The sequence below is a fragment of the Phymastichus coffea genome, unplaced genomic scaffold (genome assembly GCF_024137745.1).
Source record: "Phymastichus coffea isolate CEN01 unplaced genomic scaffold, Cenicafe_Pcof_1.1 PCOF00001, whole genome shotgun sequence".
Classification (NCBI taxonomy): Eukaryota; Metazoa; Arthropoda; class Insecta; order Hymenoptera; family Eulophidae; genus Phymastichus; species Phymastichus coffea.
In genome coordinates this window covers 2,928,241-2,953,243 of record NW_026706812.1, presented here as the reverse complement: position 1 = coordinate 2,953,243, position 25,003 = coordinate 2,928,241, and the positions used below count along the sequence as shown (strand labels likewise).

The following is a 25,003-nucleotide window of genomic DNA, read 5'->3' as shown; positions in this document are numbered from 1 at the left end:
AATTGCATTGAAAAAAATTATTAATGCTGCCTCGAGAAGTGTTGTACCTAGTAATAAATCACTCTTTGTCATTCGTTCGGCTATAAAAGGCGCTAAAGAAGCTGTGAAGAAGGCTGGAGGAAGAAGAAAAATAAATATTCCTCGTATTCTGCCAATTCCTAGTAAAGTGGGTGGAGCTCTTCCTTTTTTAATTCCATTATTTGCCGCTTTGAGCGCCACTGGAGCTTTAGCTGAAGGAGCTGCTTCAATAGCAAAAGCCGTTAACAGTGCTAAGGCCGCTCAAAATGAATTGAAAGAAGCTCATAGACACAATAAAACTATGGAAGCTATTGCTATTGGTAAAGGACTTTATTTGAAACCACATCGTAAAGGTTATGGTCTTCATCTGAAACCATATTCAAGTGGAAAAGGTTTAAAAAAAAAAAGCTCGAAATAACTTTACCTAATCGAGCACTGACAGATCATGATATAATAAAATATGCTAAAATACTAAAAATTGCAAATTTTCGAGATGTTTTTATGCGTGATGCTCTACCGAACGATGGGCCTCGATATCAAGAGACAGCTATTGTAAATTTGGATAATAAACGGGGGCCAGGTACTCATTGGGTAGCATATAAAAAGAAAGGCGATGAGGTTATGTATTTTGATAGTTTTGGTAATCTACAGCCGCCTATAGATCTATTGCTTTATCGCAAAGTTAATAGAATCATGTATAATTATATTAGATATCAAGATTTTAATACATATAATTGCGGCCATCTTTGTCTCAAATTTCTTTTAAACAAACTATAGAAAAGACGACTAGTATATAAAATACTCATGCAAAGAATGACTGTCATTTGATATGAATCTGTCATGGAGAATACACTAACATTGAGTCTCTCGGGAACATCATCCGTACTCGAATCATATTATTTTCCACCGATCGAATTGATAGCAAACAAAAAATACGTTCTTGGTCTAGTTGAGCTATTGACATTTAATTCAATACCAAACATTGACGTTGGTTGTAATAAATTTTACATTGAAGGTCAAGAAGCTATCACTTTACCGACTGGTAGCTACGAAATAGAAGATATTGAAAACTTTCTCATAGACGAATTAGCACCTAAAGGTATATCGTTTAGCCTAAAACCAAATAATAATACTTTACGTAGTGTCATTCGGTGCAGTCAAAAAATACATTTTGAACCAGAAGATTCTATTGGATCAATTTTAGGCTTCACTAAACGCACGCTCGTTGAAAACGAAACACATAGTTCTGACTTACCCGTCACTATACTCAAAGTCAATGCTTTACGTGTAGAGTGTAATATTACTACAGGCTCTTACATAAACGATCGCAAAGTACATACTATACATGAATTTTTCCCAGCAGTCCCACCTGGATATAAGATTATAGAAGTTCCCTCTCACGTCATTTACCTTCCAGTCGCTGTGAGGAGCATTGATCATTTTCAAATTCGTATAGTTGATCTAGACGGAAACCTAGTTAACTTTCGAGGACAAGTCATCACAGTGCGAGTGCATATAAAGACCATATCTTAGTAATGGGTATCATTTACAATATAAAGAACGGCCGAGGCTATATTAAAAGACAAAAATGTCGAACAGCAATCAGTCAACAGCGAGCTATCAGACCGCTCACACCTCAGAACATTCAATTCCTGAAAAGCTTGATACTAGAAGTCGTCGAAAATCGTGGAAGAAAATATTGTGCATATTAGTGTGTTGTATAAAACAACAACAACAACAACAATATCGAGGGAATTCTAGACATTCATTCAGCTGTCGCTTTCGATGAGTCTATAGCTCATTATGAAGTTCATGCGCATCAGCCTTATTCATTATCATATTTCAATAATAGCGATGAAATTCATATAGCAATTCAACATCAAGATTTATCTCTGCTTCCATCGCGCAGTATAATTCATATTTGTGGTAGGTTAACCAAGCCGGACGGTACTACGCCAGTGGAGAACACTTTATTAGTCAACAACGCCCTCTGTCATTTGTTCGAGGAAATACGATATGAAATAAATGCTATTGAAATTGATAAAGTGAAAAATGTAGGCTTAACAACTCTCATGAAAAATTGGCTTTCACTCAATCCATGTCAGAGCTCTATCGCTGAAAATGCCGGATGGAATGGTGATAACAATGAAGTTTTAATATGTAACGCTCAAGGTTTTTTTGATGTGACTATACCTCTCAGTATGTTGATGGGCTTTGCTGAAGATTATCGGAAAATTGTAGTCAATGTCAAGCATGAACTTATTCTCACAAGATCAAGAGATGATTTGAATGCTATTTTGTCTGCTCCAATTGGGAATCCTGCTGCTTCAGAAAAAACAAAAATTACTTTAACTAAGGTTGAATGGCTGATGCCATATGTGATGGTTGTAGACAAAGAAAAAATCAAATTACTCAATCAGATTGGACGAGATCGTGCAATTACAATGAGTTATCGTACTTGGGAAATGTATGAGTATCCAAAATTACTACGTACATCAAAGCATGTTTGGAGTGTTAAGACTTCCAATCAATTGGAAAAGCCTCGCTTTGTTATTTTAGCTTTTCAAACTAAACGTAAAAGTTCAGCGAGTGTTAATTCTAGTAATTTTGATCATTGTAATATTAGTAATGTGAAGCTATTCCTCAATTCACAATGCTATCCGTATGGAAATCTCAATTTGAATATCAATCAAAATCAGTATGCTGTTCTCTACGATATGTATACTAATTTTCAAAACGCTTATTATGGTAAAGAAAACGAGCCGTTACTCAATAAAAAAGATTTCATTAATAAAGTGCCGCTAATAGTTATAGACTGCTCCGAACAAAATGAAACATTAAAAAGCGCGCCAGTCGATGTTCGCCTAGAATTTGAAACTCGGACTGATTTTCCTGAAGATACTGCAGCCTATTGCTTAATATTACACGATCGTATTGTACAATGTAACCCGATTAGTGGCGATGTTAAAAAATTAGTTTGAAATTAACAAGACATTATGTAATCAATGTAAACAATGCTTTTCAATAAAAAAGAAAATAAATTATATATATTGTTGGAATTTAATAAAAACTACCTATAACCATACTATATAGTGTCTATGACGCCCTATACTTTCGATTGGTGAGGTATGGTGACTATGGCGCCCTCTACTTTCGAATAGTGAGGTATAGGCTTTATATAGAATAAACACGTGCCTCTACTCTCATAACGGTTTTGGGAACTAGTAGATTTCACATTAACTTCAGCATCTTTTCAAATGGATTTCGTAATAGATTTTCAAGGCTTTCAAAGTTTAAACGAGACTTTTGTTTGTAAAGAACTCGCATATCTACCATTAGATATAGATACTGTTCCAACTGTGTTTTTCTTCGAACCACCATATCATTGGTTTCAACTTCCTATCAAGTATCGAAAAGTGAATCATTTCCTAGAAACGTGTCATCATGGTTTATTATGGAGATCCGGTCTTATTCCATATAAAAATTTAGCACGTGTACTAAACAATCATTTAAATAATTCTAGAAATATTTATGTAAAAGGATTAACAAAGAAACAATGGTTACAAAAAATTTTACCTGAAAAGTAAGTATTTTTATTTATTTATTTTTTGTTAGAAATTAAGATCATTATTAATTAAAAATTTTTTTCCTTTTTTAGAAAAATTTTAGAACTTGAAAGCCAGATGAGATGTCCGCCAATGAGCGCATTACCTTACCCATTAGAAACAATATGTACATATCATTATAATAAACCAGCTAACTTTGTATGTGCCGTTATAAATGCACAAAGATTGCTTTCCTGGATAAAAGCTAGACTGAAGCAATCTGAAATGGAAGGTATTGATGAAGTGGACAATATTACGTATAAAAATTCAATTCAATATTTCAATATAGCGATGTCAACTACTGAATATAAAGATTATAGACAGACTGTATTATATTCAATGTATAGTTGAATGAACAATAAATTAATAATTAAACGAAAATTCTATAAGTTTTATTAATTAATATTCGAATAAAATAATAATCGAGGTTGAAAGGTTCCCGAAATCTAATGAAAATACTATAGCGCTTGCTTAGAGAAAGAGAGAGAGAGCAGCATATAGCTTACCAAGCTATATGCTACCCTCTCTCCAAGGGCCCAAATACCCTACTATTAAAGGAGAGCGAGAGAGAGAGAGAGCAGCATCTACACTATACAGCGTATGCGTCTAGCAAGCTAGAGACGCTATCCTCCTCTTCAAGGGCTATACGGCGCACGCTCCTAGCAAGCTAGAGACGCTACCCCCTCTCCGAGGGTCCTTCACTCAGCCAGCATAAGCATATAGTTTACCAAACACCCTACCGACTTCTACAGCATCCTACCTTAACAACCTCTGTGGGTGGGTGGGTGGGTGGGTGGGTGAAGCGCCCTACTATCGAAGGAGGGGGGGAGACTGGCCCCCTCGAAGGGCCCACTGGCACGCGGGAGGTGTCGAACGAACATCAAATGCAACACTCGGCATGGGGTCTCACCTTATCGCGATTAAAAGGTGTCACTACCTTCACACCTTCATCGGGCGGCTCCTTTCTGTCCCAGAACATACACGTATCCTTATACATTGGCGGCGCGCGCGAGGTGTCAAACCAACATCAAATGCCCCTTAACACTCAGCATGGGGCTCACTGGCACGCGGAAGGTGTCAAAGGTACATCAAATCCCTTTTAGACACTCACCATGGGGTCTGACCATTAATTATAAGGTGTCACTACCTTCACACCTTCATCGGGCGGCTCCTTTGTGTCCCAGAACATACACGTATCCTTATACATTGGCGGCATCCTTTGTCGGCTCCTTTGTGTCCCATAACATACATTGCTTATCTACTCTCATTATAATTTAAAAATTGCTGCCCTTGGGCACGCAGGTTCAATAGCTTGGGGTTAGTTTTCTTACATTTTTATTTATAAACAGCTTCTCCTGAGCTTGCGTGGGTTATCTGGTTGGTGTCTAGCGGTCCAAGTTACTTTTTCGATTTACTCAAGAAGGATCGCCTTTACTGAACAATCTTATAAAATAAAAAGCTCTTAGAATTAGTCGTAGACTACGTATGAATTTTTGTAAAAGATCTTGGGAAGTTTTTTAATTTTTCAAACAATCCGATAAATCCAAAAAGCAAAAAATCGCTCAAAGGAATTTGAAAAAATTCACACTTGTGTTTTGATGAATTTCAAACAATTTTGTTCCTTAAATTTTTTTTCCAAAGTCATTTTCTTCTGAGTAAAAAAATCGCAAAGTTTTTTATTTTTCATTTTAGCGAAAATGGTCTCTGTTACTTTTTTGTAGGAAATGAGCCAGATTTTCATAAAAAAATATGAAATATTAATTTTTTTAACATTTATTACTAAAAATTTAAAAAATAAAATTTTTTGTTTACGAGTTTGTCTCTTGTAGCCGCCATATTGGAGCCGCCATGTTAGATTTTGCAAAGGCGCACACAGCATCAAAAAGTAGATATCCTAAGCTTTAAAATGAGTCGTTGCACGATTTTTTTGGTCACATCAAATTTTGGACACAGCAGTGATCCGGTTGACATGGATCGTCCCATATATATTGTAACAGGCTGCCGTTTAACCTCTAATCCCTATCGAATATGATTATTCGTATGGTCTAACGACGCCGTGTTATCTATGTGCTGTAAGCACACTAACTCACCTTGTCCCGGTGTGCGCCTGCGCTGAGTTCTCTTACCGATCTAAGTTGGGTTCTCGATCTCTCCGCTAGGGGCGCTGGCGCGCTCGCTTAACAGCGCTCCGTCGGCCACTGCTGACAACTCGGTTGGCGAGCAGCTTCGTAGGTTGCTTATGTGATTCGTGCTGAACTACTGGCGCGTTAGAATCGAACGTAAACAATAACACCGCTTTCGGACAAAGGGAAGACAAAACAATGAGATCGTTGCGTGTAAATCTCTGATCACTTTATTTACTTAAAACGTGTATAAGAGAGGGATTTGCCGAGAGACTTTCGCACGCTATTTCGCATGACGATTTAATCGGGGAGAGAGAGGGTGAATCTCGCGATCGTCGTGGACTATTCGCTCGCACGCTTATAATAATTTCGCCGCGCGCGCTGCGCGGGATCGCCAGCTAATTACAATGAATAGTGCTATGCACCTACCGCGGAATCGAAGTGGATACGGTGGCCAACCGTATCCTTCTAAACTCGTTGGATGACGACCCGCCTCTGCGACTGCTCCTGCGCGGGGGCTGACTCGCTGCTGCTGATGTTGCCGAGGTTGCTCTAGCAACTGCTGAAGCCGCGCACGTTTAACAGTGCGCGCACTTAACACTCCTCTCGATCCACTCTCACTAATTATATGCTGCACTCCCTGGATCTCACTCAGAAAACGATAAAACGCGTTGGGATGTCGAACTCAATCGCTATGATGCAGCCGGACTGAAGGTCACAGTCATACTGGCTAGCTAACTCTCCCCTCCCGGACATTTCCCCCAACGCGCCCTCTCTCTCACTCTCAAACCGATCGCGGCTGTTACGCTCAGCCGCTGATTAACCCACGCGAGTCTAAACGATTTTCGGCAATCGTTGCAATATATGATTTTTTTTTGTCATTGCTCCCTATGTTCAATTCGTTGTCGCTAAAAAGCACAAGCTTTATTGTAGGCAAATGCAGTGTATACTCCCAGCATAACAATAGTACGGAATACGACGAGAACGCAGATACTTAACGGCGAAACAGCTCGGAATAATCATTGTTAATATTTACTTTATGTATAATTAATATGGTACATTTTCATATATAAAATTATTATATATAATGTTCCATAAAAACGAATCTTTGACGTTCATGCCACAGATCGCTGCCGCGACTCTTGATTAAAATAGTAAATTTACCGATTATGTCTAATTGTACGCTATTTATGCTAAGGAGAGAGTACTTATAATCACAGTATAGCAAATTGAATATAATCACACTTTTCTTAAGAAAAGCTTGTCATTCAATGGGATTACTACGCATTTAATAAAGTTTCTGCATGAAGAAGCTTGCTAAATATGGTCTTAAATTATTAGAAAAATTACAACAATAAGACTAATTATATAAAATAATCAGCTCAGAAAAGTTTCGAAATGTGTAAATAATTACCTTACATCTCAACTGTAGCTCTAATCACGATACATTCTCATTCCATAATTTTTTTACAACGTGGTGAAGTTTCCATGGGTATAAAGAATTATGACTAATACGTATAGATACGTTGTGTACCTCTCAGCGTTCAAAATAAACACAATTCTTTAAGTAACAATAATAACAATTACAATATTGAATTTTATTCTAATTATTTATTACTATTTTTCAGGGGTAAAGAAAATTTCGATAAATTAGCCCTTGATTGTCTGCAGAAAGTTGATCTACTCGCCGCCGCTCGTTGCAATATGCTTAATCAAACGTTGAGTTTTTACCATAATAAGCTACTTCAGTGTACTAAGAAAACTACAAAAATTTTCATAACGGTAGAAGAAAATGTTGAATGTTCCGACAAAGTTTTACTAGAAATCCAAACGCAAATGTCGAGAGACCATAATTTTGAAAATTATTGTCCTCACAATAATGAGCAAGAAGAGTAAGTATTATCGATACTTATGATTACATATATTTATTACAAATGTAAAGAATCAAAATAATGTTATTGAATGAGAATCTTTGGATTTCCACTTATATTTAATTTGCGCTTTATTTAAACCTAACAGATTTGAAAAGCATCAAAATTAGGAAATTTCAAGCAATAAAATGTTCAGATATATAACGCATATATCGCTCGACATTCTTTTACCAAACTAAAAGAGATAGAAAGAACAAAAAATGACTATCGCGTGATATAAACAGGGAAGGGGGAAAAAGAGTGATTATAGTATTGTACTCGTACTATTTCATTGGCAACATATGTACAGTTTTGACCACGACTAGTCAGTATTTTAAAATTTATTTAAAACAGACTTGTACATTCACACATACGAGTACATAAAATTACCTAGATAAACTGTCAACCGATAATATTGACACATTTCTAAACGTAACATACTGTCTTGATTCCCTTATAATTTTTTAAATGATAAATTTTGTAATGATGGAAAGAAGGAAAATAATGAGAGATGGAAATTCACTTAATTTTAATTATATTCAGCAACGTTTCGTCAGCACATTTGCTGACCTCTTCAGGCTGATTTCTCTCGTAGTCAAATTATTATAGGCTAAAACAAATAGTTCGTAGCACAGTCAAGTTACAATACAGTGAATTATAACTTGTATTGTAACTTGACTGTGCTACGAGCTATTCGTTTTAGCCTATAATAATTTGACTACGAGAGAAATCAGCCTGATGAGGTCAGCAAATGTGCTGACGAAACGTTGCGAAATATAATTAAAATTAAGTGAATTTCCATCTCTCACTATTTCCCTTCTTTCCATCATTACAAAATTTATCATTGACACATTTCATTTTTAATGGTGAATTTATTTAGATTTATTATAATAATTATAGCGAAGATTTTCCTTGTAACGGTGAATCAAATAATCGATTATTGTTTAATGTTGATAGCAAATGAATTGTTTCATACTGCGAGACTAACCGCCAGCTTTAATTGTTGTTTATATTTCAAGTGCTGCTGTGCTTACATTTAGCACGGATCAAAAGAAGCATGAAATTGTGAAACAAAGCAAGAGATACTTTCAATTCGAATATGAGTTCTTGTTTGGAAAAGTGGAGATATCAATAGATTTATTAATAATTGCAGTGAATTAAGAAGCAAGAGATTGGGAACCGAAAACCAAGATTTTTACAGTTAAATTATCAAGGTTTATGCCTTTGGAGGTCAAAATATCAATTTTAACTCTTTTGATAACTTCTTAACCTCTTTTGATGTTGGTTTTCTGAAGTAAAAGGTTAGAAATATTCGTTGAAGATATTATTATTAGATATTCGTTGAATATAAAATAGATATTCGATAAAGGAAGCTTTAAAGGAAAGATATCATTAAACTTTTCTTACGGTATGCTGGAAATCGATTCGCGATTTATGCGTAGTATACATTGAGTATATCAGCTGAGAAAAATAAAATTGTCAAGGGTAGTAACCTGTTTGTGATTTCAATATCATGAAGTGTACGCCATTTTGCTTTTGGTTGTTTAACTTGCTGAAATCTGGACGATATACGAGGGTGGTCCGATAAGTACTTAGCCTACAAAAGAAAAACGAAAATTTTGGAAAAGTGGCGTTTTATTTTTCAACATAGTCTCCTTTTAGTTCGATACACTTGGCCCAGCGATGCTCCAACTTCTTTAGCGATTACCTCCTCGATCGACTCAAATTTCTGCCCGGCGAGTGACTTTTTCAAGTTTGGAAACAAAAAGAAGTCGCACGGGGCTAAATCTGAAGAATACGGTGAATGGGGCAGCAGTCCATAGCCTAATTCGACCAATTTGGCCATGGCGACGGCGGAGGTGTGCCGGTGCGTTGTCATGGTGGAAGAGTACTTTTTTCTTCGCCAAATGGGGCCGTTTTTTCTGCAATTCGACGTCGAATCGGCCCAATAATTCGGCATAGTACAGTCCTGTGACCGTTTTGCTCCTCTCTAGGTAGTCGATGAAGATCACACCTTGTGAATCCCAGAAAACGATGGCCATCACCTTTCCAGCCGATGGGGCAGTCTTCGCCTTCTTCGGAGCACATTCGCCGGGTAAAGTCCACTGTTTCGACTGTTCCTTGGTCTCTGGTATATACAAGTGGATCCATGTTTCGTCGACTGTCACGAAACGACGCAGAAACTCCTTCGGATTGCGCTTTAACAGCGTCAGACATTGCTCTAAAGTTGTCTTACGGTTGCGCTTATTGTCCGGAGTGAGCAAACGCGACACCCATCGCGCCAACAGCTTTCTCATGCCCAAAATTTCATGCAGGACATAACCCACGCGGTTCTTTGAGATGCCTACGATCTTAGCTATCTCGCGCATCGTCAATCATCGATCTGCCAATACGCGATCGTGAATTTTTGTCACGTTATCCTCCGTGGAAGCCGTTTTCGGAGCATCTGGACGTGGCTCTTCAAAAATCGACGTGCGACCACGTTGAAACTCGTTAAACCAATTTTTGACGGTTGCCATCGAAGGAGAAGAGTCACCGTACACAGTATCCACGCGCTTTTTGATTTCGCTGCGCGATTTCCCTTTCAAAAACAAGAATCGAATCACTACTACTACTCTTTTTTCATTTTTCAAAAATCAACGGACACACTTGCTTTCACACGCTCTCAAAAATAAACTACAACTCCGATCCGGCTGAAATCTTGACAGTAACCATCGATAAGGTTGTACTACGTGATAGAATATTTCTTTTGCGAGAGTGGCGCCATCGGGCGATGAGACTAAATACTTATCGGAACACCCTCGTATAGTCATTTTTTGTGGTATCAAGTTGGTTAAATATTGAAGCTCTTAGGGTTTTATAATGGAGGAAAGCAGATGGATTTCCAGATTTCTTGGCGCTCTTGAAAGCAGCATTTCGTGCACGCATATGTGAATAAATTTTCTCTGGATCCCTTGGTTTTTTCTTCAATAAGATATTTATTACACATATGGGAGCAAGCTCGTCAAAAGAGGATAGTGCAGTTAAATTGAAAGCACGCTCGAAGGTGACTACTGAGGATAGAATCGCGATAAAAGAGGAAAGAAAGTCATGATATTAGGAGAGTTCAAGTAGTATAGTTTTGTTGAGGGCAGATGTGTCAAGTCTATAAACCGATCATGAAAGAGTGTTTTGCGTTTTATAAGAAGAGAAAAAAGGAATTAGAAGTTTTATTAAATCATGGAATAAGATGAAAGGAGAGAGAGTAAGAAAATTCCTAAACAACCGTGGTATGGTGTATTATAAAAAGGTCGAGGATCGTACGTGTAATAGAATCGTTATCTGCAATTATGTGATAAGTTAGTTCAAGCGATACTACTTAAAGGGTATGTTATTTATGTCGATGAGATCTCAGAGTGAATAAGCTTGCGGAAGTTGAAAGGTAATGTAAATGTTTTATTTTTATAAAATAAAGCACTTTTATAATGAATTTCCTTCAATTATAAAGGCAGTATACTTCTTACTCTTCGTCTAGTGGGACTTGCCAAAAACTACTAGTCAAATCAAAACTAGACATATAGTTAATTCCAAAACATGAATGAAGAAACATTGCTGAAAGATGTCTTATATAAGTAATGGAGTTTCATAATATTTTACCAGTTTTTTGTTCAATTGTCTAGCGTCTAGGCAGAACCGAACAGATCCATCCTTCTTTACGCTGATGACAACTGGATTTATAAAATTGCTTTTTGACCTACGTATGATACCATCTCTCAACATTTCTTCGATTGCAGTTCTCACGTTTTCGCGATGTTTTAAAGGCACCGGATACTGTTTCGAAAAGTAAGGTTTTTCATCCTGGAGTACTAACTTATGAGTGTAAATTTTCAATAGTCCGGGCTTTTTGTGGAACACATCTTTAAATTCATATACCAACACGGCCAATTCATTTTTCTGACTTTCAGTTAAGCTTGAGCATACGCTAATTTTTTCGTTAATCTCCGTCCACGTTAATTCGTATCGTCGTCGTTTGCGACGCCTACGTCTAGGTGATTTTGGGTTAGATTTCAGAACAGGGATGCATCTTCGCCAAGATTCTGGTCATACTCATGCCAAATTGACAAGCTCTGATACGTTTTCTCATCCAAAGAAGTTTCACTATATTTCAAATAGCCCACTAATTGTTTATTTGAAAAGTTACACTCTCCTACTCAGTATTAAGTTTCATCCTTCTATTTTTCATAGTATCATAAACAATGATACAATCTTTTACTAAATGGGGAATAATGAGAAAGGTTATGTCTACGTAAAGATCACTTAATCTTACGTTCAAATAAATTTGTTTTTCAACTTTACCGTTTTTTGTCTAGTAGCCACTTTAATTACATGTCCACTAATAGGCAAGGTTGGTTTTTGCTTAAAGATTGATGTATTTTGATTGTAAAATTCGTCGGAAATTGCTGAAATCTCGCTACCCGAATCAAGCAACGCAACAACCGAAATACCCTCTACAATTATATTAATTTCTGGACATTTCCTAATATACGTGTTGTCTTCGTTACTTTCGAGTTCAGTCCTAATCTCATTCTAAGGATTATTAAATATAGTACATAGTAATCCTTTCTATCGGATCTTTACTTAAATTGTAATTTTTTACCGTTGCTACTCGCTGAAATTTTTTCTTTTTATCCTAGTTGCGAGAAGCAACGCTTACTCATTTCCCGAGGACGCAGTGTTTTTAAGTTGTTGCACTATGTCTTCACTGATTTCCTCAAGGGAAGCTTTAGGCTTGTGTTCTCGCCGTTTATTTTGATGTTTTTGAGTCGTGGGATTGATCGACGTACTATTAACTTGGTGTTCATTCGTATGTTCTTTAGAGGCGTTACAATTACTCACATAATCATCATTATCGAATTAAGAAAGTACTCTAATAAATTCCGATATTTTGCGCACACTTTTAGCTTGCACTAGTAAGCGTACATCTTTATCGAAATGGAGAGGTAGTTTATCGATGAGTTCTTCCTCATCTAAGCTCTCGTTAATATCATAAGCTAAATTTATTTTGCGGATTGCATAATTATACCTCGAAACTTTACCATTCCGATAATACTTCCCAAATTCAATTTCCCGCATGATGTTTCTACGGATTTCAGCATTCCAAAATTTCTTTTTAAACAAACGCTCAAAATCATTAAAATTATTAATTTCGCGTTGTACGAGATCATACCACGCAGAATTCACACCGGCCATTGACTGGGAAACTAGACAGAGCAGCTGAGCTGTATTGCAATTGCTCGCTTGTAAATATCTTTATAATCATTCAAATATTTACTGGAACGATATTTGTAGCTATCATCAAGCTTTGGACACGTTAATGTTGGTTGCTTGAAAGTCTCTACTATCGTCTCATTAACCGTATGTTTACTATTTTTATTGCCTATCGATTTCCCTATCTCTACTCGGAGCTCCGAAATATTATCTTTCATTTCGTCAATAATATTATCCTTAGCGCGGATAATATCATTTAAATTCTCATTGCAACGTTCTTTGAATTGTTCAATAATTACATTTGAGTTATTCAAATTGGATTTTAAAGTAGAGATCAATGCTTCTTGTTCATTTACTTTGCATGTTAGTCTTTCGACTTTATTGCAAAGTTTATTAATCGTTTCTGAAATTGTAGCAAAATCATGAAATAGTTTTGTTAGTTCTGAATCTAATTGTTTCAACTCCCCTACGACTGCTTTTTTCCATGCTCGAGTTTTTTTATCGTGATCATTCAGGTCATCATCAAGAACATCATTATTCAATTCATTTAGAATCGCTTCTGAAATTATCTCAGTTGATGTAAAAATGGAATGTCGCTTATTTCCAGACATTTTGGAAGTTAGCTTAAACCGTTATCTCGATCAGAGAAATATTGAGAGAGTCAATACATATGAGAACGTACAATAATTATTAAAATTCAGTTAACAAGAAACTAATGAAAGATTATGCTACTTTTCATGACTTCATAGGTATATTTAATTAATAGAGTAAGAAGTAAAATTTATTGTAAGCATTTATGCTAACTATGAGTAATTATGCTGCTGGAACGGGCAAGGAATCTACCATAAACGTACACATATTATGTACAAACAACAAATCTTCGTGTAAGGTGCGAATGTTTGATGCTGTTATGTGGCTTTCCGTTACGAATCGCGATTCTAACATACTAATTCTCTCTCTTAATTCCTGTACTTCTTTTCTCAACGCAGCATTCTTGCGTTTAGCAAGTTTTAATTTTCGGCTATTCGTCATTACAAAATTTTGAATACGCACGCGACAAATAAAAGATCTTTCGCTCGAAAATTATTTACAAATTTCTAAAGAGTCCCTGTTCGGGCGCCAAATATAACGTTTGAGTGTTTCTCGCGTTATTAAATAAATAGTTCGGACTCTTTCTATAGTATTTGTAATCGCGTTTCCGAGAGTAGCAAGAAGTTGACAAGTATATATTCTACAAGAAATGAGATATCAAAATTCATCGAATAGCAAACGTAAAATTTTCTATTTCGATGAATTGTTTTGAAATACAATTGAGTTTGATTACATCTATCGGAGAGAAGCCCGACAGCGCCGCAACCAATACTCAATTCAATTTCTAAACAGTTAATAAATTTGAACAGAGGAGATATTTAAGGCTATTTTTTTCACATAAGAGAGATAGTCTTATGAGTTGAGCACTTAGGTCTCAAAAGGAAAGTAATTAGCAGGCTAACCACTGAATAAAGAAATTAGTCTTAGGAAATTGCTGAGCCTTTATTTCCAGTCAATGCTCGCGCTGCTAAGCAAGATAGGATAGTGAATCCTCTTGCCGCAGCGACGAGCGAATTTATACTTGCGAAATCGGCTCCTTTCTACGCTTGGTAGCCCCTACAACGCTGTTTTTGAAATTGATAAAAAACTTTGCACATGTTTTGTCGCAAAATGGCTCGATCGAAATAGAAATTTTATGATTTAAAAAGTTAAATATGAAATAACGAATTTTTTAACATAAGTCGTTTTTCGAGGAAAAATCGCCTTTTAGAGTTATAAGTAATACAATTTGATAATCAAATAGCGCCAATTTTACAATAAATTTACGGAAAATTTTTACATAAAAAAATCGCTAGTGATTAGTGGAACATTATTCAAATTAAAAACGATTAATATAGCTATCCAGTTTTGAATAATAATAAAAAAGAAAGACACATCCGATACTCACCAGGTTTTAGTGTGTGTTAATGAGTTTATTAATTAAGCACGTTATTATACTTTTAATGTTCTTTTAATTGACAACGTATGACCAGCATAAGCTTTTAAATTGAATCCCGATTAATCAGATTTATAAATGTGTTTTACCTTTCGATTTTATGTCTTTCCTAATGTTTTCTTTGAATTTCGTGGCCAACTGTAGAAACTCAGAAATATTTGACAATTGCGTGGTAGTGACAAACTTCTTGATTTTCCTGGAAACTATTCATTTTAATGAAGCCTTTAACAATTTAATGGATTTCTGTAGCTTCGAGCTCCTTTCATTTCAAATCTGCTTCGTGAATTATTAAACATTTCTAACATTATGCGTTTACTGAGCTGTAGTTAGAGTCGATCCGGTCCATTATCTCGTTGTCCGCTTATTCTTTAGTTTTTTAGTTCGTTGAAAAATACGTACAAGCTTGAGTGTGCTTTTTCGACTACCACCTGGAACCAATTATGCCAACCCTCGGACAAATTATCAGTGCGAGCGATACCGCAACATTGTACAACCGTCATAATTGAGTCACAGTTGAGGTAGGTATCTTGGAGAGCGGATTACAATCCGAAGCTCAGGTTGGGTTCGTTTTCGGGCACTGAGTCAGCGTATGTACGTAGTCTCAAAATAGAATATAATGGTCTCAATTTCTTCAAGTAATTCGTTACGTACACTTAAAAAATGTAATACAACCTTATCTACCGGTACAAATACATAAAGTACTTGAATCTCTTGTTTTATTCGCCGGTTATCGTTATATCTATTTTGGAGTCCTACAAAGTGAAAATTGATTCTGACCAATTAAAAAATTCTTAACCATGTAATAGCGTAGGTCTTCAATGCCCGCAATTCGCTACTATTACCAAATTATTTAAGGGGAGGGCAAGGGAGGCGGTGTGTCGCTCCTAACAAAGCAGGAAAGAGAAGGTGTAGACTCAACGATTTTCACACACACAGCTTCACTAATTAACCGTTTATTATAACTGCATTACCTTAAGTGTCGACGAAAATACAGAGTTACTTATTACTAATAATATACAAGACTTACACTAAACGAGATGGCCGGCACGTTAGCGCCATATCACCTCATTAACCGTCTCAAACTAAGATTACAATGTAAAAAAAAGACGTTGCGCCGGCTCGTGAAAGCCTGGCGCCACACACAAGCCGCGAAACAATGCCGAGGAAACAGAGAGAGAAAAAAGAGGAGAGAAAACTAAACCTGACCAATAAAGGTGATAGCTGCTTGGCAGGTGGGCTACAGGTTAGTTGGCTGGCGTAAGATGCAGCCCAGTTTCGACGCTGTCACGGCTCTCACACCCTCTCGGATTCGAGGCAAGAATAATGGCAACTCCTCCTAGTGCGGCCGATCTCTCTGCCGCGTGCGTCGATCTCGTCGCGAGTGCCTGCCATATTTTCTTCTCTCTCTCTCTCCCTCTCTCTCTTACTCTTGATGCCTCTCTCCCATTTCGCTTGCTCGCTGCTACCTCCTCTCTCTCCCCTCTAGCCGCAATACTGGAAAGAATAAAGGAAGGCATCAAACCCGTAAAATAACGTGCGTCCGATGCCAGCCGTGTGCCTTCGCCTAGGATAGAGAGAGAGGCATACACACGGTGCAGGCCATGACCAGCCTACACCGTCACAGCCCCTCCGAAGGCCGAAGCTCTCCCTCGGTGACAAGGCCTTACCTCTCTTTGAGTTCTCTCTCTCTTTCCGGCAAATAGCTCACGACTTGATCAAACGCTACAAACCAAAAATAACTTACGAGTAAACTTATAGTACTTAAACTAGCTTAATCTAGGTTCTTTGATTCTTAACGAAGATTCAAATCAATGACCGATTTATATAAACTAAATTTACAACATTAACACAAGAGCAAGGCGTGACTTAGACAACTACTCTAAAAGATAAATTCAATAAAAGAACGTATAAATATAGTTTAGTTTAGTTTAGTTTATTTACTTACAACTTATATGTTACATTTGTTTTTCATTTCTTATATTACTATTTGTGTCTCGTATCCAGTTTGTGTAGTTGATTATGTATGTGTTTTGTGTGTGTGTGTGTGTGTGTGTGTGTGTGTGTGTGTGTGTGTGTGGGTGCGCGCGTGCATGTGTGTGTATGTGTTGTGTCAATATGTGGATTTGTAGGTGTGTCTGCAACTCTTGTGTCCCTGTCTTCTGCGCCTGTCTGTTCCTCTTTTCTTCTCATTTTTCTTCTGATTAATCTTCTCTTCCTCTCTCTCTCTCCAAGATCTGCCTTTTCCGCTCTTCTGTTTTTTTCTGTTTCTTGCATATTTTCTTTTCAGCTTTTCCTTTATTACTTTCTTTTGCCTTTTCACCTTTGCCTTTCCTTTGCTTTTGCTCTCCTTCTTGCTAATCATTTCATCTATCTTTCTCCTTATTAGGGCTTTGATACCTTTTTCTTATTTCCTATTGCTCCCTCTGCCTTTCCTTTCCTCAACCTCACTTATTTTTCCTTAGTATCTTATGAATTGTCTTCTAGTTTACCTTTTTCTTTCTCTTCTTCGATTCTTCTTCTTTTCCATTTTGCTCCATCCTCCAACACCTGCTTCTCGCTTGTGTAGTTGCTATTACTTGTGTCTTGTATGTGTGTGTGTGTGTGTGCATGTGTATGTTTATGTTTATGTTTGTGCGTGTGTTCGTGTTTTGTGTCTATGTGTGTGTATGTATGTGTGTGTAGATGTGTCTGCGAGTCTTGCTTCTCTGTCTTCTGTTTCCGTCTCTCCTTAGGGTCTTGCAGCTTCGTCTTCTTGCTTTTCTTTTTCTTTCTTCTCTTCGTTTCTTCTTCTTTTCCATTTTATCTCCATCATCCACGCTATCTTTTCTTTGCTTCCTATTATTATTTTTTCCCATTCTTCCCCTTCCTTTCTGCTTTTTTCACATTTTTCTACTATGTGCTTCCAATTTTCTTCCTCTTTCATACACATTCTGCATCTCTTATTTTCTTCTTTTTCCCAATACCTGCTTCCTCTCGTTTCATTACCTAACCTAAACCTTTCCCCTATTTGCAGGCTTTTTATTCTTCCCTCTCCTTGAATTTCCTTTAACCGATACCTTTTCATTTCTTCTTTCAGCTCTTTTCACTCCTTTATGTATCTTGATTTTTCTAGTTTTTCTTCTAGTTCTTTTTCATCTATTTTGTTTTTCATCTATCTTATTTTATTTTCATACTTCATTGCTCTTTCTAATGCTGTTTCTTTCATTTCTTGTCTTCCTGTTTCCCATCGTATTAGGTAACTTGGTGTGTTTCTATCTATTCCTAATACCCACTTTATGTATTTTAGTTATAGTTTCTCTATTTCCTCATATCTCTTCCATCCCCAGATTTCTACTCCATACATTATCACGCTTTTCGCCAGAGCATCGAACAGGTTCATCCTTAGCTCCCAGTTTTCTCTAAATAGCTTTTCTCCTAGCTCCCATAGTCTTCCGAGTCCCATATTTATTTTCCCTTCTACCTTCTTTATCTGCTTTTTATTTCCGTTATTTCTGCTTATCACATATCCCAAGTAGTTGTACTCTTTCACCATCTCTATCTTCACACCTTCCCATTCGAATTCTTCTTCCTTCCCCCTTCCTCCTCCTCTCCTGCATTTCATCATCTTACATTCCACTTTCACTCTTTGCCATCATCACTATATTATCTGCATATCCTAATGTCCATATTTTCTTCTTTCCTATCACTACCCCTCCTTCCTGCACCTGCTTGATCTTCACTTCCAGGTCGGCGAAGGCAAGATTAAATAGCGTGGTGCTCAAAGGGCACCCTTGCCTTACGCCTTTGTAAGTCTCAAACTCCCCAATTATTTCTCCTCCAACTTTTACGTTACTCCCTGTTTTCTTGTATATTTCATCTATTCTTTTCCTAATTTTTCTATTTATCCCTTTCTCTTTCATTGTTTCCCATATTTTCTTCCTCTTTATTTTATCAAAAGCGGCCTTTATGTCTGCAAAGAATACGAACAGTTTTCCTCCTTTTTTCCTTATTTCCTACCCTATTATTGTTTTCAAAATATATATTGGGAGTACAAATAGAAAACCGCCGTTTTCCCATAGGTGGCGTCAGCATAGTACGTCGGTAAAAAATTGTTAACAGAAACGTTACATAGCCAGCTGAGGCATTTGTCAACGACTCTTCATCACCTCGCTTGTCTATTTTTACTGTGCTTTGTTTTGTTCGTGCGCAAAAATGGCAGAATTCGAGCCGAACAGGAGACATTTGCGGGAAGTGTTGCTTTTTGCATTTCATTCCGGAAAAAATGCAGCTGAGGCGCGTCGAATGATTGTAGAAACTTAGGGTTACAGCTGTATTAGTGAAAGAACGTGTCGGGAGTGGTTCTAAAAGTTTAGAAATGGCGAGTATGACGTAGATGACAAGGATCGTCCCGGACCCGTAAAAAAGTTCGAGGATGCGAAATTGGAGGCTTTGCTGGATGAAGATTCTTGCAGAACGCAACAGGAACTTGCGGATTTATTGGGCGTAACTCAGCAAGCCGTTTCCCATCGCTTGAAATGCTTAGGAATGATCCAGAAAGTGGGATGTTGGGTGCCGTACGAGCTGAAGCCGAGGGACATCGAACGGTGTCTTGTCACGTGCGAACAACTCCTCCAACGGCAAAAAAGGAAAGGTTTTTTGCATCGCATTGTGACCGGCGATGAAAAGTGGATACACTATGACAACCCAAAGCGGAGAAAATCGTGGGGTCTTCCCGGCCATGCATCAACTTCGACAGAGAAATCAAACGTTCATGGCTCGAAGCTAATGCTGTGTATTTGGTGGGACCAGCTTGGCGTAATTTACTATGAACTCTTGCAACCACGCGAAACCATCACAGGAGCCCTCTATCAGACGCAATTGATTCGTTTGAGTCGAGCGTTAAAGGAAAAACGCCCAAAGTACGCGGAAAGGCACGACAAGGTCATATTTCTGCATGACAACGCTCGGCCACATGTTTCCAAGGTCGTGAAAACATACCTGGAAACTTTGAAATGGGACATCCTATCGCACCCGCCGTACTCTCCTGATATCGCCCCTTCTGATTTCTACTTGTTCCGATTGATGACGCATGACCTGGCCGAACAGCACTTTCGTTCTTACGAAGAAACCAAAAATTGGATCGATTCGTGGATCGCGTCAAAAGACGAACAGTTTTTTCGAAGAGGAATTCAGAAGCTGCCAGAAAGATGGGAAAAAGTTGTGACCAAGGATGGAAATTATTTTGAAGAATGAGATTGTAACGAGTTTTTTACAATAAAACCTCAAATTATTAGAAAAAACGGCGATTTTCTATTTGTACTCCCAATATATTGTGTCCATTATTCCTCTTTTCTTCCTCAATCCCATCTGCGTATCGCTTAGCGTTTTTTTAGCTTCTAGTTCTCTTTCCAGCTTTTTCCTCAGTATTTCCGCATATATTTTATATCCCGTATCCATCAGCGTTATTCCTCTATAGTTACCTACTTCTTCTTTCCTCCCTTTCTTATATATTGGTACTATTATTCCCTTCCTCCATTCTTCCGGATATCCTTCTCCGTTCCATATTCCGTTTAAGCATTTTGTCATATCTTTTATCAAGCCTTCCGTGCCTTTCACCCACGCTTCATTTGTTATACCATCTTCTCCTGTCACCTTTTTCTTTTTCATTTTTCTTATTACCTCTTTTACTTCTCTTTCTTTAATTTCTTCACCTTTCTCTCCTTCGCTGTCTTCGGTTTCTTCCCCTTTGCTTTCTTTCTTTTCTTTCTCTCCCAATTGTTCCTGTAAGTGCTTTATCCATTCTTCTTTTACTATAATTTCATCTAACCCAATTCTTTTCTTCCTATTGCCATTCACTTTATTCCAGAATTTTCTTCTCGTCTTATCTTTTCTTATTTCTTCTGCCACTCTTTTCCCCTCATCTTCTTTTGCTTTTCTTATTTCCTCTCTATATTCTCTCTTTGTTTCTAGGTATTTGCCTCTGTCTTCTTCCCATTTTCTTACCTTATTTAACTCTGCCATCACCCTATCCCTTTTTGCCTTACATTCTTTTATCCACCAGCTTTTTTTTGATCCTTTTTTTTTCCTTATCTTCTTTTTTACAACTGCGTTCTTCTGTCTTACCTTTTCTGTCTCTGTCTTTACTTCTTACCGCACCTCCTCTCTACCTGCCTTTCCCGCTTCCTGATTTTCTCTCTTAACCTCAACTTTTCTTTTTTCTTTCTTCCTCTCTCTCTGCTTTTTCCTGCTCTTCTCCCAGCCTCTTTCTCTTTCTTCTACACTCCTCTTCCGCCTCCACGCTCTTTTCACCTCTATTTCTCTCCTCGAAACACTTTTCCTTTTTAACTTTCTCACCAAAACTCGCACTCACATCCAAGATACGTCCACACTCCCCTCGAGTGAGATCTGACCTCGAACGTATAAATATATGTTTTAGTTATTACTAAACCCGATCAAATCAACGGCACATCATGGCGCCACACGCGCAAAACCATAGCTAAAGAAAACCATACCTTTTATTCGGAGGCTAATCTCTCCTTTCCAAATACTTGAGGCGGAGGGCTCTCAATTCCTCCGCCACGGGGGTAAGGGAGCCAGCACCATTGAGCCGTTGACCGCTCGCGATAGTTACTATCGGCGGGGTCGCCTCCGATGTTTTCATCGGGGCAACTTCCGTCGAGAGCGAACTCGATCCGTTGGGCGACCGAGATTCAGCGCCGCTCGCCTGCTACCGAGCGCTTTTTACGTGCCAGTCTTTCGCGGTACGCCTTTCCCGAGCGATGGCGCTTCTTTCGGGCCACTTCCGGGGTGGCTGTCGCGACTGTCGACGGAACCGAAATTTGGGACTCCGGTTCTCGAGGAGCTTGTTGCAGCGTGGGTCAATCTTGTGGGATAAACACCACGCTCGCCGGCGGCTCATTCGAGACCGAAGCCGGGGCGTCCCGAATCGCTCACAGCCGCGCTTGCTCTCGTGAGTACGCCTGGCTACAACGCGGACAGCTGTCCACAATTGTGTCCAAACGGCCACAATTCCGACAGAAGTCGCGTCTGAGCGGCGGCCTCGTGCAGTCAGACCTGCGGTGGGAGCCCGTCCGACAGTAGAAATACCGGTACAGTGGGAGATCCAGTTGATCATCCCACGGCACCGATGCCAACCCGCAGAGAAAGACTCCCCTCGCAATCGTGACCTCCGAATTCGAGTTCGCGTTCACCCGCTCCCCATGTTCGCGCCTTCTTTCGTCGGCCGAGTAGCCTGCTGGTTCAAAACCGCCCGGGTCACCAGTTCTTGCGAACTGGTAGGCCGGGTCGAGCCTCTGAAGCTCGAGAGGCTTCCACGGCAAAGGTTCGTGCACGTGCCTCTGAGGCGCCACCTTAGGCGCATCAGCGACCCGCGCACTCTTCTCGGCCGAACTACTGTCTTCATCGAGTATTTCCAGCACCCCGTTCGTGCCCGCGGAACACGCTGGCAAGGGTGGCAACGGCAGACGGCCGATTCGTCCTCGCGAGTTCGCGCGCGTCTTAGCGGCCCTCCCGACAGCCGGTCTAATGGCGCGTTTGGCCGCGGAGAAACATCGGTCCGGCAACGAGTCATACCGAGAGTCCTCCCCAGCCAGCGGCTGGAACAAACGTGTGTGGAGCCTTGCCTTTCCTGGCAAGGCGCACCAGGCTACGTTTCTTGACCGGGACCGGTTCCGTTGGCAACGGAGGAGGAATCGGCATGTCGCGGCCCGAATCGGCACTGCCAAACGGCACAGTCGAGGCACTTAGAGGCAGTGGTTGAGCCTCGGTTTGAGAGGCCGCCTGCTCTTCCAGCAATGGAAAAGCGGCAGGTTTCTCAGCCTGGCTCGATTCCACTCGCCTCAGCGCCATCGACTGTTCGACGCAAAGCGCGGCACTCGGCTCGATCGCGGCAACGGGTTGCGCAGAACGATCAGGCTCGACGGGTGCGGCTGCTCCTAACTCCATCGGTGTACCTTCCATTGTACTATAATACGATATAACAAAACCTATGAACAAAATAAAACAGCACATTCGTCAAACAACTAAAATTAAATTAAATATGTCTCTTAATCAAAACTTTTAACTCTACGAGGTGGTATATATCGCTTCAATTTCGATACATGAACTCTCGCACTACGGTGTTTGCTATCTGTATGCAACTCGTAAATCTCAGGTGAGACTACGCTAATGATCTTAAACGGACCGTCATACTTCGGATCTAATTTCGCGTTCTTACCCGCGGTAGCGTTAGAAAGCGTATGGACTTTTCGCCAGACTAGATCGCCCACTTGGAAGAGTAGTAGTTGGAAGCCTGCTTTCTACCTTTGTCATATTGACGCTTTTGCTTTTCTTGAGCCTCTTCAATATGTTTCGCCACTAGGTCTCGAAGCGCATTTAATCTCGTTAACCGGTCCGTCCACGCTCGCGTATCAATTTTCGTAATTGGCAACTTCTTTTCTAACTCTCTCCTAAGACTTTTAAACGGCCGAGGGTCTCTACCAAAATTTAAGAACGCCGGCGATACCTTAGTTGACGACTGCGTCGCGGTATTTAAAGCATGCCTAAACTCGTGCAAGTAACGGTCCCAGCTTCTGTGGTCTTTATCAACAAACATAGCAATCATAGTTTTCAGCGTCTTATTGACGCGTTCAACTGGATCGCTCTGCTGATGATATGCGGGGCACAACACGTGCTCGATGCCATGCTCCTGCAACGTACCTTGGAAGATCACGTTCTTGTATGCTTTCGCATTATCACTTATCAAGTACTCTGGCGTTTCCCATCTAAATAAAATTAATTCCTCCAAGGCAGCGGCAAGGGCAGGCCCGTCCGCCGACCTAAGCGGTTTCAGTTCTATCCACTTAGTGAATAGATCTTGAAACACGACCATATACAGAAACCTATTCTTGCTACGTGGTAGCTCGACTACGTCCGTGGCTACTACGGCCCATGGGCATTCTACTGCGCGTTTTCCCATTAAGCCGAGCGGTGCCTGTTATACTGTTTTGTACTCCTGGCACTTTTTACACTTGGCAATGATGGTACTAACGTCGTACCAAACGCCCGGCCGGTAGTACTCACGTGCTATTCTATCGTAAGTCTTTTCCCGGCCTAAATGTCCCGAACAGGGCTCGCAATGAGCGTCACGCAACACGCGTTCTCTATGCTCAACCGGCACCACCATGCGCCAACACTCTTCTCTGTTAGTGATCGGATCGAGCAAATGGTTCTGCATAAACTTATAGAGTGTGCCACCTTCTACTCTCCACGTTCTATACTTTTTCGGCCTAGACAACACGTCCTGTATTTGCTGCAAATACCATTTATCTCTCGTGTCCTCAAACGCGCATACCTCGTATTCGTCTACGAATTCTCTGGATGCGCAGTCTGCGCAGCCGGGCACTGAGACCTCTGATGGCCAGGCAAACCGCACGCGAAACACACGCCTACAAAAGGACGTTGTCCTCTCGCATTTCCCGTTTGAGCGTCGTTCATTTGTCCACGCTGTTGTGGAATCAAACTCGGCGCAGAAAACATCGGCAGCTGAGTGGCCGACGGCTGCGCTGCAACGTTCGGCTGCGCTGCAACATTCGGCTGCGCAGCCTGCTGCGAAGAGCGGTTCGTCGCCTGCAGCTTCATGCCTTAGACATTAGCCGCGGCAACTTCGCTCTTCGGCCCTTTGCCCTTGACTTTTGTTCTCCTTTTCTTCGAGCTAGTTTTATCTTTAACCGGTTCTATCGTTAGAACTTCATCCAATTCGCTCGCTAATTCTTCTACTGCCGCGACTTTTTTATTCGCGGCTTGCTTTTTCGGTTCAGAGTAAGCTGCCTCGCGTACCAGTGTAACGTCCTCGCTCGGTGGACGTTGCCACCTTTTCCAACCTATCATACAATCTTCTCACGCTAGGCCGGATTCTTTAAATTGGCTTAGATCTTTAAACGTTTACGTTTCAAGGTACCTCCTATACTGCGGATGTAGCCCTTCCACAATGATAGCTACTTGCTTTTTGTCCAAAACCAGCGGATCGAAGCGTCTCAAGATCGACTGAAAAGCTGCTACATATGCGGAAATGCGCTCGCGTTCTCCTTGCAATCT

General features: G+C 39.7%; 1 protein-coding gene across 4 annotated transcripts in view; it reads left to right on the top strand.

Annotated features, from left to right (window-relative positions):
• Positions 1-25,003, top strand: part of LOC131673191 (islet cell autoantigen 1) — a 434,595-nt gene that overhangs the window by 247,189 nt on the left and 162,403 nt on the right. For all 4 annotated transcript variants that reach the window (XR_009302690.1, XR_009302693.1, XR_009302694.1 and 1 more), the window contains one exon: positions 7,375-7,638. Coding sequence is in view for 1 of the 4 variants with exons in the window: in XM_058951163.1 (XP_058807146.1) it covers positions 7,375-7,638 (264 nt within the window). In the remaining 3 variants the exon portion in view is untranslated. The remainder of the gene's footprint in view (positions 1-7,374; positions 7,639-25,003) is intronic.